At 42.3% G+C, this 15289-nt stretch overlaps 1 protein-coding gene across 2 annotated transcripts in view; it reads right to left on the reverse strand.

The window, feature by feature from the left end:
* The window catches only part of ADCY8 (adenylate cyclase 8), a 376530-nt gene that overhangs the window by 150567 nt on the left and 210674 nt on the right, over positions 1-15289 (reverse strand). For both annotated transcript variants that reach the window (XM_069731929.1, XM_069731928.1), the window contains exon 5: positions 78-205. In XM_069731929.1, the coding sequence (XP_069588030.1) occupies positions 78-205 (128 nt within the window). The remainder of the gene's footprint in view (positions 1-77; positions 206-15289) is intronic.

Genomic DNA, 15289 nt, shown 5'->3' on the forward strand with positions numbered 1-15289 from the left:
TTTCCAAACGTTATAGTTTTGTGCTCAAAAAACAAATTTCACTCCATGCCCAAAAAAAGTAAGAAATGAACAATTACCTAATAGTCTTGATCATGCTGAGTCCCATTTCAACGCAGCAATGTGCGTGGTCTTGACGCGGCTCCGGAAGGCCAGACACACAATAATAGCAATCACCCAGGATCTTAATTCTAAGGCAGTGATGTTCCTAAAATAGACGAGAAAATAAAAAAAGTGATACTGTCATGAAATAACGGCACACGTACCAACATAGGTGCACACATGCAAGTACATAAATTATTCCTGGACTTAATCTGCATATTACATGAATAGCTCATAATATATTTTATGCTTAAAACCTATTTGTTGTAAAAAGTTTATTTCTATATTTTTTTTTTCTACTGTGATAAAAAAAAATTTAGGCAGGGGTGAAGCTATTGGCACCGCCTCCGAGGAGCTGACAGAAGGGACTAAAAGCTAAAAAAAAAAAATCTACAGAGCCGTTAATGGTAAAAAAAACATTGGGATGCAATGCTCTACGGAGTCCTGTGATTTGTTCCATGAGCTGATATATGGCGGTGCGAGGAGTTGTAAACCCTCTTATCTGAAACTGATGGTTTATTTCCTAAGGATAAAAAGTCCTACAATTTTTTTTATACACTGTGTGCAGAATTGTTAGGCAAGTTGTATTTTGATCACATGATACTTTTTATACATGTTGTCCTACTCCAAGCTGTTCAGGCCTGAGAGCCAACTACCAATTAAGTAAATCAGGTGATGTGCATCTCTGTAATGAGGAGGGGTGTTGTCTAATGACATCAACACCCTATATAAGGTGTGCTTAATTATTAGGCAACTTCCTTTCCTTGGGCAAAATGGGTCAGAAGAGAGATTTGACGGGCTCTGAAAAGTCCAAAATTGTGAGATGTCTTGCAGAGGGATGCAGCAGTCTTGAAATTGCCAAACTTTTGAAGCGCGATCACCGAACAATCAAGCGTTTCATGGCAAATAGCCAACAGAATCGCAAGAAGCGTGTTGGGCAAAAAAGGCGCAAAATAACTGCCCATGAATTGAGGAAAATCAAGCGTGAAGCTGCCAAGATGCCATTTGCACCAGTTTTGCCATATTTCAAAGCTGCAATATTACTGGAGTAACAAAAAGCACAAGGTGTGCGATACTCAGGGACATGGTCAAGGTAAGGAAGGCTGAAAAACGACCACCTCTGAACAAGAAACATTAGATAAAACGTCAAGACTAGGCCAAGAAATATCTTAAGACTGACTTTTCAAAGGTTTTATGGACTGATGAAATGAGAGTGACACCTGATGGGCCAGATGGATGGGCCAGAGGCTGGATCAGTAAAGGGCAGAGAGCTCCACTCCGACTCAGACGCCAGCAAGGTGGAGGTGGGGTGCAGGTTTGGGCTGGTATCATCAAAGATGAACTTGTGGGACCTTTTCGGGTTGAGGATGGAGTGAAGCTCAACTCCAAGACCTACTGCCAGTTTCTGGAAGACAACTTCTTCAAGCAGTGGTACTGGAAGAAGTCGGCATCGTTAAAGAAAAACATGATTTTCATGCAGGACAATGCTCCATCACAAGCCTCCAACTACTTCACAGCGTGGCTGGCCAGTAAAGGTCTCAAAGAAGAACAAATAATGACATGGCCCCCTTGTTCATAGAGAACCTGTGGTCCCTCATAAAATGTGAGATCTACAGGGAGGGAAAACAGTCCACTTCTCGGAGCAGTGTCTGGAGGCTGTGGTGGCCGCTGCACGCAATGTTGATCGTAAGCAGATCAAGCAACTGACAGAATCTATGGATGGAGGCTGCCGAGTGTCATCATAAAGAAAGGGGGCTATATTGGTCACTCATTTTTTGGGGTTTTGTTTTTGCATGTCAGAAATGTTTATTTCTAAATTTTGTGCAGTTATATTGGTTTACCTGGTGAAAATAAACAAATGAAATGGGAATATATTTGGTTTTTATTAAGTTGCCTAATAATTCTGCACAGTAATAGTTACCTGCACAAACAGATATCCTCCTAAGTTAGCCAAATCTATCCTCAAAAAGCCTTCTCTTGACCCATCCTCTGTATCTAGCTATCGCCGTATATCACTTCTCCCCTATGCCTCCAAACTACTGGAACAACACGTTTACCTTGAACTGTCCTCCCATCTCTCTTCTTGCTCCCTCTTCGACCGCCTACAATCTGGCTTCCGGTCACACCATTCCACTGAAACTGCCCTAACTAAAGTCACCAATGACCTCTTAACTGCCAAGAGCAAGCGACACTACTCTGTCCTCCTCCTCCTCGACCTGTCGGCTGCCTTTGACACAGTGGACCATTCCCTATTATTACAGACCCTCTCATCCCTTGGCATCACAGACTTGGCCCTATCCTGGATCTCATCATACCTAACATACCGGACATTCAGCGTCTCCCACTCACACACCACCTCCTCACCTCGCCCTCTTATCTGTCGGAGTCCCACAAGGTTCAGTCCTTGGGCCCCTGCTCTTCTCCATTTACACCTTTGGCCTGGGACAGCTCATAGAATCTCACGGCTTTCAGTATCACCTCTATGCTGATGACACACAGATCTACATCTCTGGACCAGATATCACCTCCCTTCTAACCAGAATCCCTCAATGTCTGTCCACTATTTTATCCTTCTTCTCCGCTAGATTTCTGAAACTTAACATGGACAAAACAGAATTCATCATCTTTCCCCCATCTCACGCGACACCCTTAACGAACCTATCCATTACAGTAAATGGCTGCCCACTCTCCCCAGTCCCACAAGCTCGCTGCCTCGGGGTAATCCTTGACGCTGATCTCTCCTTCAAACCACATATCCAAGCCCTTTCCACTTCCTGCCGACTTCAACTCAAAAATATTTCACAAATCCGTTCATTCCTCAACCATGAATCTGCAAAAACCCTAGTCCATGCCCTCATCATCTCTCGCCTTGACTACTGCAACCTCCTGCTCTGTGGCCTCCCCTCTAACACTCTCGCACCCCTCCAATCTATTCTAAACGCTGCTGCCCGACTAATCCACCTGTCCCCCCGCTATTCCCCGGCCTCTCCCCTCTGTCAATCCCTTCACTGGCTCCCCATTACCCAGAGACTCCAGTACAAAACCCTAACCATGACGTACAAAGCTATCCACAACCTGTCTCCTCCATACATCTGTGACCTCGTCTCCCGGTACTTACCTACACGCAACCTCCGATCCTCACAAGATCTCCAACTCTACTCCCCTCTTATCTCCTCTTCCCACAATCGTATACAAGATTTCTCTCGCGTATCACCCCTACTCTGGAACCCTCTACCACAACACATCAGACTCTCGCCTACCATCGAAACCTTCAAAAAGAACCTGAAGACCCACCTCTTCCGACAAGCCTACAACCTGTAGCAACCACCGATCAACCAAACTGCTGCATGACCAGCTCTATCCTCGCCTACTGTATCCTCACCCATCCCTTGTAGACTGTGAGCCTTCGCGGGCAGGGTCCTCTCTCCTCCTGTACCAGTTATGACTTGTATTGTGTAAGATTATTGTACTTGTTTTTATTATGTATACCCCTCCTCACATGTAAAGCGCCATGGAATAAATGGCGCTATAACAATAAATAATAATAATAATAATATGTATATATATAAAAAAAAACATAACAATAGAAAAGAAAAATAGCTAAGATGCAATACCGAATCTATAACCACCAACAAATTTCATTTTGTGATTCAATATAGAAATGTAAAAAAAAATGTGACTAAATTGAGGGTAGACGTCATATGGAAACAAGGAAAAGAGCATTCAAGGAGTTCAGATCTTTTGACATGAGCCACAAACCATCAATCATCCATCCGCATTGTGCCGTTTTTGTGGCATATGCATGAATGGAGTTAGTATAATATGGCACCACTCTGGTAGAATAACATATAGTTGAAAAAAAAGAGATCTGTATTGTTCTGCTTTATTCTGCTTGGAATCCCCCTGAAAAAGCGATGCAAAAGCGCCATATTAAATTAACATAATACACGGCAATGTCCCATTCTGAAGCCATGATGCAGATAAAAGAAGTGACATGCTCATTCGTTCAGATGTCGTCTCCTATCTACACTTGACAGTATAAAGGAAAATATGTCAATGGCGGAGCTGCCACAAGAACGATGGCAAAGCTGTTGGCGAAACCTTCTCAGAAAAAGAACCCGAGCTGCTTCGTCTGGGAAAATTCAGTGGTGGCGCCGGTGTCTAAAGTGTGCCATATGCACTTAGCCTAAAAAGCAATGTCTGCACTGACTCCAAGCTGCTGACGCGGGACAATGTGCTAAGAGTGCGCTGTCACTATATCCCACTATTGCTGGTGCGTGTTGGCCGTCATGTCTGCGATTTACCACGTCGGCGGTCTCCTGTCGAATAGAATCCCGCGCATCTCTCAATCCTTTCTTATTGAGAGAAGACAGACGAGACTAGTCGGCATGTGAACGGTATGTAAATGGTGTACATGTGGTCACGTGACCTGCGACTCTCACCAGCAATACCGGTATATCGTGACAGTGTGCGCATCTCACACTGTCCTGATTCAGCACTCTGCTGTTACAAGCAGTCACTGCAGACTTTGCTTCTTAGACCAGACAACCACTTTAGAGGGGTATTCCCATCTTCAAAAGCCTATCCCAATATGTAGTAGGTGTAATAATAATAATAATAATAATAATATTAACAAATACCTCCAATTAGAAATGTAATATCGTTTTTCTGATTTGTTATGTCTCTTTCCTCATGTGCAGGCATTGCAAGACCTTAGGTATCCATGGTTACGACCACTGGCAACTAGCTAACTAACTGTCAGTGGTCGTAACCATGGATACCTAAGGTCTTGCAATGCCTGCACATGAGGAAAGAGACATAGCGAATCAGAAAAACTATACTACATTTCTGATTGAAGGTATTTGTGAATATTATTATTATTACACCTACTGGGATAGAACCTTGAATCTGTCCTTGTTGCCCATGACAATGAATAATTTCCCAAAATGCTTGGGTAAAATGAAAGCTGAGCTCCGATTGGTTGTCATGGGCAACAAAGACATACCGTATTTATTTTTCCTTTTAGAGACTTTTGAGTAATTTGTAATGTTTTATTAGGTGACACTTCTATGATAGCATCTTGATTTTAGGGATTGTGGTAATTCTAACAATGCCCCATCACTAATCAAGAAGTGATGGCATATCTCAGAAATTTAGATGAAAACCCCTTTAGTATGGATCTGGTTCCCTTTTAGCTACTATGCCAGTCCCCAACAAGGATGTCATAATAGTGTGTACAAGGGTTGCCTGTGGGCCCTGGACCCTAAGCAATGTGGGAGATTTAGCAGTAGGCCCACAAGCTTCATGTTATACCACCGTCTTGGTTTTGGAACATAGCTGTGTAGAACTTCACCATTAACTTACGTTTGTAGGTTGGACACTAATGTTAGTTGATAAGACTTGACTCGGCTCTTAATGAGCTTGACATCAAATCCCAAAATATTTCACTGATTTCTGTCCACAATTATACAATTATAGGTTTTAGGTCTCTGAGAGGTGACAGGCCAACTTTGGAGATTAATGTGAGGGTTTCGATAAAGGGGTATTCCCATCTCCAAGATCCTATTCCAATATGATGTGGAAGTATAATAATAATAATATTTGCAAATATCTTCAATTAGAAATGTAGTATAGTTCCTCTGATTAGCTATGTCACTTACCCCATGTGAAGTGCATTGCATTAGCGGACCACTCATGTAGTAACAGTTAGTTGTTAATGGGCCTAAGCAATGATAACTGTCACTACATGAGTGGCCTTAACAATAGAAATTGCAAAAAAAAAAATCCAAGAGCTACAGCTCAGACTCTATAGGCTACAGCATGTTAAATGTTAAAGTTCACGACAGGTCAATTATGAAAAGACTGAACAATTATGGCTTGTCTGGAAGGGTTGATGATAAAAAACACCCCTCTTCTTTCTAAAAATCACATAGCAGAACAGCTAAAGTTAAAAGCGGCATCTGAACAAACAAGACTTTTGGAACAATGTCCTTAGAACAGATGAGATCAAAGTGGAGATGTTTGGTCATAATTTTGTCTGCTATTTTTGGCGAAATCACACAATCAGTCCATACCGACTGTCAGGTATGGTGATGGATGGGTGATGATGATTTGGTCTTATTTTGTAGCTCAGGACCTAGGCACCTTGCAGGCATTGAATCCATCATGAACTCCTCAGTATACCAAAGTATTCTATAGTCAAACGTGAGGCCAACTATCCAAATGCTAAATCTTCTCCGAAACCGGGTCATGAAACAGGACAATGATCTCAAGCATTTGAACAAATCTACATTAAAATGTCTGGAAAAAGCAAAGAATCAAGGGGATGCAATGGCCCAGACATGTCCGGACCTTTACCCAATAGAAATGTTGTAGCTGATTCTTAAGATCTGTTAATAAATGATTGCCCACAAGTCTCAAGAAACTTAATCAAGGTTGTAAAGAAGAGTTGGCCAAAATTCCTCCAGAATGGAGGGAGAGACCGATATAATCATATAAACAAACATTACTTTCATTTATCGCTGTTAAAGGTAGTACTACAAGCTACTAATTTATGGGGTGTACTTACTTTTTCACACACTGCTTTTTTTTTATTTCCAGCAACCATTTTAATAACATTGTATTTCCCGATGACACTTCTATCCTACAGATCATTACATTGTAATATTTAAAAAAAAATAATGAAAAGCGCACAGACCCATGCAGCGATGAATCCATTTCAGCTGTGACTGATCGGCTTAATGATGCCATTCGGCAGGAATATATTATTTATGCGCAGCAATGAAAAGATAAACAGTGATTCTCAATACGTGATGACCGCAGTCGAGGGAGACGTCTGTAATGATACCAGTAAATTGACTACCAGAGTCTCAATGTGCAAAAAACCATTAGGAGAAGTATTTGTTCTGCAGAAAACAAACTTATTTAACTAAAACGGATCCTAATTAGGAAAGCTTCATTAATAACGTTAGAAAAACACAAAATGTAATTCCTTCTGTTACTTTAATTCCTCGCCTGGCTTGTGTTCTGGACTGACTAATTATTTCCAGGCAATTGATAAAAGAAAATTATAACAAATAAGAAAAAATAGTCATCAAAGGGGTATACCATCTACGACATTTAATGAGGTTCTCCGCTCCTGTGAGATATGGGAAAATTATATCTAAGTGATATAATTTTGATATCTGATGGAATTCTCCATTAGATACAGTTTGGCTCAAAAATACTTGCTCCAAACTCAGCCCCCACCTTTGACATTCCCCCCAGGCCAAAAGGGAAGTCAAATACACATCAAACAATGGGACCTAATTATCCAGAGAAGGCACTTCAATGGACAAGGCAGACCAATTGCTTTTTTATTATTTAGCTCAAGCAAATAGGCCTTTGAACCTCTCTCTAGGGGGGCCAAAAGGCATAGACCCTGTGTCCCTCAGCACCAAGTCCAGCAATTATCACAGGGGTGTGAACTCTTGTGCAGTTACCAGCCAACTGACTTCCTTTGTTGGACTCAGGCTGACACACAGACATATTGGCAATGTACATCCCAGGCTCAACAGCACAAGGCTCTGAGATATTGAATCTAGAAAATGACCTATAATATAATCATAACATAATCAGAATGTGCATTCCTTTCCCCACAAGACTATCCCCTGCAGCCACCTCTAGAATCCTGCATTATTGAGTTATAAAGCATAGTTACCAGGAATTTAAATACGGTAGCTGTACTTGGTCTCCCTGCACAGAGAAAATCTAGCAGAACCTAGTGGCACCACCGCCATCCCTTTTAGAGCTTCAGGCGGAAAGTTATGGGCATCCATGGTTCAGGCTGGAAAACCATGCTCTCAGATATGGGAGGAGAGAGGCTGCACAGCCCAGGGGTTGGCGCAGCGTGTGAGAGGGAGCAGCCTAGGGGATAATAGGCAGCTCCTCATTTTGGACTGTTTTTCTACTGGCAGGAGGCCAGTTAGCTGAAGCGGACAGAGAATTATGTAACAAAGATTTGGACCTATGATTGATTAGCGCCTCCCTGTGGTCACATGCTATATAACACAGTAATTGCAACCTATCTGTATCTTACCCTTGTACTACCCTCCTGACTGTATACTTGTATATTTGTTCTTGTACATATATACTTGTATCTTTCTAGTGCGTCTTTCGGCGATTAAATATAAAATTAATCTTGGGCTGCACTTTTATCTAGATTCACAAATCCCCATGCCCACACACACTCGGTTGGTTATTATACACTACCCGGGGTTGGTTTCTGACCCGATATAAGCCTGTTGTTTTATCTAACGAGGTACTGTTGGCAGGATACCATATTGTGTTAATGAGGAATTCTGACATCGACGGCCAGGAGGTTTATATATATATCCCCAGCCTGGACTGGATATATATATGCCCCCTCACTGGCAGAGCCTCAATAACTCCTACCTGTAAGGGAAGCCTTTCCAGCAACTATTTGCCCTCAGTGCAGTTCCCTGACTGAACTGTGGTAAGTAGTGGCACCAGAGAGCCGATCCCTGGGTCATTCTCTCCCCTCCCCAGAGGTGAGTGAAGTCGACATATCTCTTCCCCTGTTCTATCCGTCACAGCTCCAAATCATAAACGTGCAAGAGTTTGCTTCTGCTTCAGTGTTGCCCGTCCAACGATCTCTGCTGGGCCAACAGCAGTGACATCACCAACCACAACTGACCTAACCGAAACGACCACAGGATGCAGAATCAGGAGGGGCCAATCAGCTTCCTCATCGGTGGTAAATCTCACTTCTCGTTTGGGTACATCACAGTCCTCATTTTTAGAAAAAAGAGTTTTCCTGACATCAACCCTTCCAGACAAGCCATACTTGTTCAGTATATTTCTATTTGCACCATCATGAACTTGAACTTTTAACATTCTGGGGCCTTTAGAGTCTTAGCTGTAGCTCTTGGATTTTTAGAGTGACAGCGCTGGTGCGACGATCCCAGGGAGGGACAGCAAGTTTGAGTATGCCTTCTTTTATTGTTTTAACACTATAGCTCCCATCTGGCACAGATAACATTTAGGTAGATAACCCCTTTACAGCACATGAATGGAATAAATATGTTTCCCAACCCCTGAGACGTGCATCTATCTCGAGAACAGAGCCCTGGGTCCCAATGAATGTGTATCTTCAACAGGGTCCCCAACTATCAAGGTTCTTGAATAGTATTTATCATCTTATATTGAGAAATGGAACTTTTGAGCCCTCTGGGCTTCAGGTCCCTAGTGCAAGTGCAACCCCTGCACCCACTTGTTATGCAAGGTAATTCAGTACCACAATGGGCATAGAGGTCAGCGCACATACAGTGACCTGGCAATAACCCAAAAAAACAAGAACGAGCTCTGAGACGTGGGAACTCTGTTGACCGCAATCGCTAATCCTCTCCAAACCACACTAAAGGCAGCCGTGGATTGCGCCTAACGCTCCCTATGCAACTCGGCACGGCCTGAGAAACTAGCTAGCCTGAAGATAGAAAATAAGCCTACCTTGCCTCAGAGAAATACCCCAAAGGAAAAGGCAGCCCCCACATATAATGACTGTGAGTTAAGATGAAAAGACAAACGTAGAGATGAAATAGATTTAGCAAAGTGAGGCCCAACTTTCTGAACAGAGCGAGGATAGGAAAGGTAACTTTGCGGTCAACACAAAACCCTACAAACACCACGCAAAGGGGGCAAAAAGACCCTCCGTACCGAACTAACGGCACGGAGGTACACCCTCTGCGTCCCAGAGCTTCCAGCAAGCAGAAAAAAACAAATTGACAAGCTGGACAGAAAAAAACAGCAAAAAAATAGCAAGAGGAACTTAGCTATGCAGAGCAGCAGGCCACAGGAACGATCCAAGAGGAAACAGGTCCAATACTAGAACATTGACTGGAGGCCAGGATCAAAGCACTAGGTGGAGTTAAATAGAGCAGCACCTAACGACTTCACCACATCACCTGAGGAAGGAAACTCAGAAGCCGCAGTACCACTTTCCTCCACCAACGGAAGCTCACAGAGAGAACCAGCCGAAGTACCACTTGTGACCACAGGAGGGAGCTCTGCCACAGAATTCACAACACCCACTGTAGTTACATCCTAGAGGGGGCTATGTATGCCTAGCAACTTTTCCTTTATTGGCAGCGCATGCGTTTCTTTCTATGGAGTTCTGCAATTTTCTGAGCGCTCATAGAAATGATTGGAGAGATGTGCAACCTCTCCATTCCTGGAAATGAATTATCAACTTTCTAGGAAATTCTGCAATTTTCTGGGCACTCATACAAATGAATGGAGACATACACGCATGTGCTTCCACCTCTTCATTTCTGGTAGTATGTCCCTGGGAAGTGTTCACAAGATAGATGTAGGTCTCAGTGGTGGGATCTAAGCAGTTGGCCAGTTTATGCTCTAAGTACCTCAATATCTATAAATTGGTCCTGCTCTTCCCTTGTATATATTGACGTCGGCTGACACTTGGTAAGGTTTATATACTACTGATAGGACCATCTCGACATGGCACACCTTGTAGTGGTGTGATGGTTTTTACGCTTTTTTTGATCAAAATAGTGTTAACCTTGTCCCCTATGTTATTTCTATGTACTATTACTGTTTACTACTGTATAATGTATATGCTCATTTTGGTGTTTTTGTCCACTTTTCTTGAGCTTGCGTCCCACCACATTGCATACTTTTACCTACTAAGATTGCAATTATCTGGAATCATTGGCTCCTTCCAGCTAGTACCATAAGTGTCCCCCTGGAAGACCTGCAGTTAGACAGTCATGTTGGGTCTTCTTTAAAGATGATGAGATTTGTGTCCCACATTAAATGGATTTAGTTTCCTTTTGTGCTGAAGAGGTTAACGAATGTTTCTATGCAGGTAAGAAATATGCAGCTCCATTTCATAATAACATAGTAACATAGTAAGTAAGGCCGAAAAAAGACATTTGTCCATCCAGTTCAGCCTATATTCCATCATAATAAATCCCCAGATTTACGTCCTTCTACAGAACCTAATAATTGTATGATACAATATTGTTCTGCTCCAGGAAGACATCCAGGCCTCTCTTGAACCCCTCGACTGAGTTCGACATCACCACCTCCTCAGGCAAGCAATTCCAGATTCTCACTGCCCTAACAGTAAAGAATCCTCTTCTATGTTGGTGGAAAAACCTTTTCTCCTCCAGACGCAAAGAATGCCCCCTTGTGCCCATCACCTTCCTTGGTATAAACAAATCCTCAGCGAGATATTTGTATTGTCCACTTATATACTTATACATGGTTATTAGATCGCCCCTCAGTCGTCTTTTTTCTAGACTAAATAATCCTAATTTCGCTAATCTATCTGGGTATTGTAGTTCTCCCATCCCCTTTATTAATTTTGTTGCCCTCCTTTGTACTCTCTCTAGTTTTATTATATCCTTCCTGAGCACCGGTGCCTAAAACTGGACACAGTACTCCATGTGCGGTCTAACTAGGGATTTGTACAGAGGCAGTATAATGCTCTCATCATGTGTATCCAGACCTCTTTTAATGCACCCCATGATCTTGTTTGCCTTGGCAGCTGCTGCCTGGCACTGGCTGCTCCAGGTAAGTTTATCATTAACTAGGATCCCCAAGTCCTTCTCCCTGTCAGATTTACCCAGTGGTTTCCCGTTCAGTGTGTAATGGTGATATTGATTCCTTCTTCCCATGTGTATAACCTTACATTTATCATTGTTAAACCTCATCTGCCACCTTTCAGCCCAAGTTTCCAACCTATCCAGATCCATCTGTAGCAGAATACTATCTTCTCTTGTATTAACTGCTTTACATAGTTTTGTATCATCTGCAAATATCGATACTTTACTGTGTAAACCTTCTACCAGATCATTAATGAATATGTTGAAGAGAACAGGTCCCAATACTGACCCCTGCGGTACCCCACTGGTCACAGCGACCCAGTTAGAGACTATACCATTTATAACCACCCTCTGCTTTCTATCACTAAGCCAGTTACTAACCCATTTACACACATTTTCCCCCAGACCAAACATTCTCATTTTGTGTACCAACCTCTTGTGCGGCACGGTATCAAACGCTTTGGAAAAATCGAGATATACCACGTCCAATGACTCACCGTGGTCCAGCCTATAGCTTACATCTTCATAAAAACTGATTAGATTGGTTTGACAGGAGCGATTTCTCATAAACCCATGCTGATATGGAGTTAAACAGTTATTCTCATTGAGATAATCCAGAATAACATCCCTCAGAAACCCTTCAAATATTTTACCAACAATAGAGGTTAGACTTACTGGCCTATAATTTCCAGGTTCACTTTTAGAGCCCGTTTTGAATATTGGCACCACATTTGCTATGCGCCATTCCTAAGGAACAGACCCCGTCGCTATAGAGTCCCTAAAAATAAGAAATAATGGTTTATCTATTACATTACTTAGTTCTCTTAGTACTCGTGGGTGTATGCCATCCGGACCCGGAGATTTATCTATTTTGATCTTATTTACCCGGTTTCGCACCTCTTCTTGGGTTAGATTGGTGACCCTTAATATAGGGTTTTCATTGTTTCTTGAGATTTCACCTAGCATTTCATTTTCCGCCGTGAGTACCGTGGAGAAGAAGGTGTTTAATATGTTAGCTTTTTCCTCGTCATCTACAACCATTCTTTCCTCACTATTTTTTAAGGGGCCTACATTTTCAGTTTTTATTCTTTTACTATTGATATAGTTGAAGAACAGTTTGGGATTAGTTTTACTCTCCTTAGCAATGTGCTTCTCTGTTTCCTTTTTGGCAGCTTTAATTAGTTTTTTAGATAAAGTATTTTTCTCCCTATAGTTTTTTAGAGCTTCAATGGTGCCATCCTGCTTTAGTAGTGCAAATGCTTTCTTTTTACTGTTAATTGCCTGTCTTACTTCTTTGTTTAGCCACATTGGGTTTTTCCTATTTCTAGTCCTTTTATTCCCACAAGGTATAAACCGCTTACACTGCCTATTTAGGATGTTCTTAAACATTTTCCATTTATTGTCTGTATTCTTATTTCTGAGGATATTGTCCCAGTCTACCAGATTAAGGGCATCTCTAAGCTGGTCAAACTTTGCCTTCCTAAAGTTCAGTGTTTTTGTGACTCCCTGACAAGTCCCCCTAGTGAAAGACAGGTGAAACTGTACAATATTGTGGTTGCTATTTCCTAGATGCCCGACCACCTGCAGATTTGTTATTCTGTCAGGTCTATTAGATAGTATTAGGTCTAAAAGTGCTGCTCCACTGGTTGGATTCTGCACCAACTGTGAAAGATAATTTTTCTTGGTTATTAGCAGAAACCTGTTGCCTTTATGGGTTTCACAGGTCTCTGTTTCCCAGTTAATATCCGGGTAGTTAAAGTCCCCCATAACCAGGACCTCATTATGGGTTGCAGCTTCATCTATCTGCTTTAGAAGTAGACTTTCCATGATTTCTGTTATATTTGGGGGTTTGTAACAGACCCCCAATGAGAATTTTGTTACCATTTTTCCCTCCATGAATTTCGACCCATATGGACTCGACATCCTCATTCCCTTCGCTAATATCCTCCCTTAAATTGGACTTTAGACAAGACTTTACATAGAGACAAACCCCTCCTCCTCTCCGATTTTTACGATCCTTTCTAAACTGACTGTAACCCTGTAAGTTAACTGCCCAGTCATAGCTTTCATCTAACCATGTCTCGGTTATTCCCACTATGTCACAGTTACCTGTAGATATTTCTGCTTCTAGTTCTTCCATCTTGTTTGTCAGGCTTCTGGCGTTTGCGAGCATGCAGTTTAGAGGATTTTGTTTTGTTCCAATCTCCTCGCTGTGGATTGTTTTAGAAATGTTCTTACCTCCCTTCTGAGTATGTTTTCCTGGGTCTTCTTTGTTCGAGTCTAATGTTTTTCTTCCCGTCCCCTCTTCTTCTAGTTTAACGCCCTCCTGATGAGTGTAGCAAGTCTTCTGGCAAATGTGTGTTTCCCAGGTTTGTTGAGGTGTAGTCCGTCTCTGGCGAGGAGTCCATCGTACAAGTAATTCACACCGTGGTCCAGGAATCCGAATCCTTTTTGTCTGCACCATCGTCTTAGCCAGTTGTTCGCATCAAGGATCCTGTTCCATCTCCTGGTGTCATGCCCGTCTACAGGAAGGATAGAAGAAAAAACTACCTGTGCATCCAATTCCTTTACTTTCTTCCCCAACTCTTCAAAGTCCTTGCAGATTGTCGGTAGGTCCTTCCTTGCCGTGTCATTGGTGCCAAAATGTATCAGAAGAAATGGGTGGCCGTCCTTGGAGCTGAAGAGCTTTGGTATCCTATCGGTCACATCCTTGATCATGGCACCTGGAAGGCAGCATACTTCTCTTGCAGTTATGTCCGGTCTGCAGATGGCTGCTTCTGTGCCTCTCAGTAGTGAGTCTCCCACCACCACCACTCTTCGTTGCTTCTTGGCTGTACTTTTTGCTGTCACTTGTTGCTGTGTGCCCTTTACTTTTTTGCTTGCTGGTATTGCATCATCCTTAGGTGTGCCATCTTCATCCTCTACAAAAATTTGATATCGGTTCTTCAGTTGTGTGGTTGGTGATTTCTCCATGGTCTTCTTGCTTCTTTTGGTCACATGCTTCCACTCATCTGCTTTTGGAGGTTCTCTGACACTTTTTTCACCTTTTGTGACCAGTGAAGATGTTTCTGTTCTGTCTAGGAAGTCTTCATTCTCTTTGATGAGTTTCAAAGTTGCTATTCTTTCTTCCAGACCCCGCACCTTTTCTTCTAAAAGGGCCACTAGTCTACACTTCTGACAGGTGAAATTGGCTGCTTCTGATTTGGCCATTGCCTCTTTATAAAAACTGATTAGACCTTCCTGTCCCTGCCAGTGAAAGATGTGTCTTCCTGTGCTATGTGCTAAAGCTAAGAAGATGGAGTATAGTTGTTGTAGAGGTATTTTATGGTTAGCTGTAGCATGTGTGTGTTTATCTCCTGGTCCCGGTTCCCATTTAGTTTATTCCTCCCTGTCCCTCTCCTCCCTATTGTTGGTTTGTGATTTTGTATGATAGAGGTTTTCGGGTATCCTTGTTTTGTCTTTGTGTCTTGTTTACCTTTCATACAATTAGGTTCTGTAGAAGGACGTAGATCTGGGGACTTATTATGATGGAATATAGGCTGAACTGGATGGACAAATGTCTTTTT

The sequence above is a fragment of the Ranitomeya imitator genome, chromosome 6, assembly GCF_032444005.1.
Source record: "Ranitomeya imitator isolate aRanImi1 chromosome 6, aRanImi1.pri, whole genome shotgun sequence".
NCBI classification, from domain to species: Eukaryota; Metazoa; Chordata; class Amphibia; order Anura; family Dendrobatidae; genus Ranitomeya; species Ranitomeya imitator.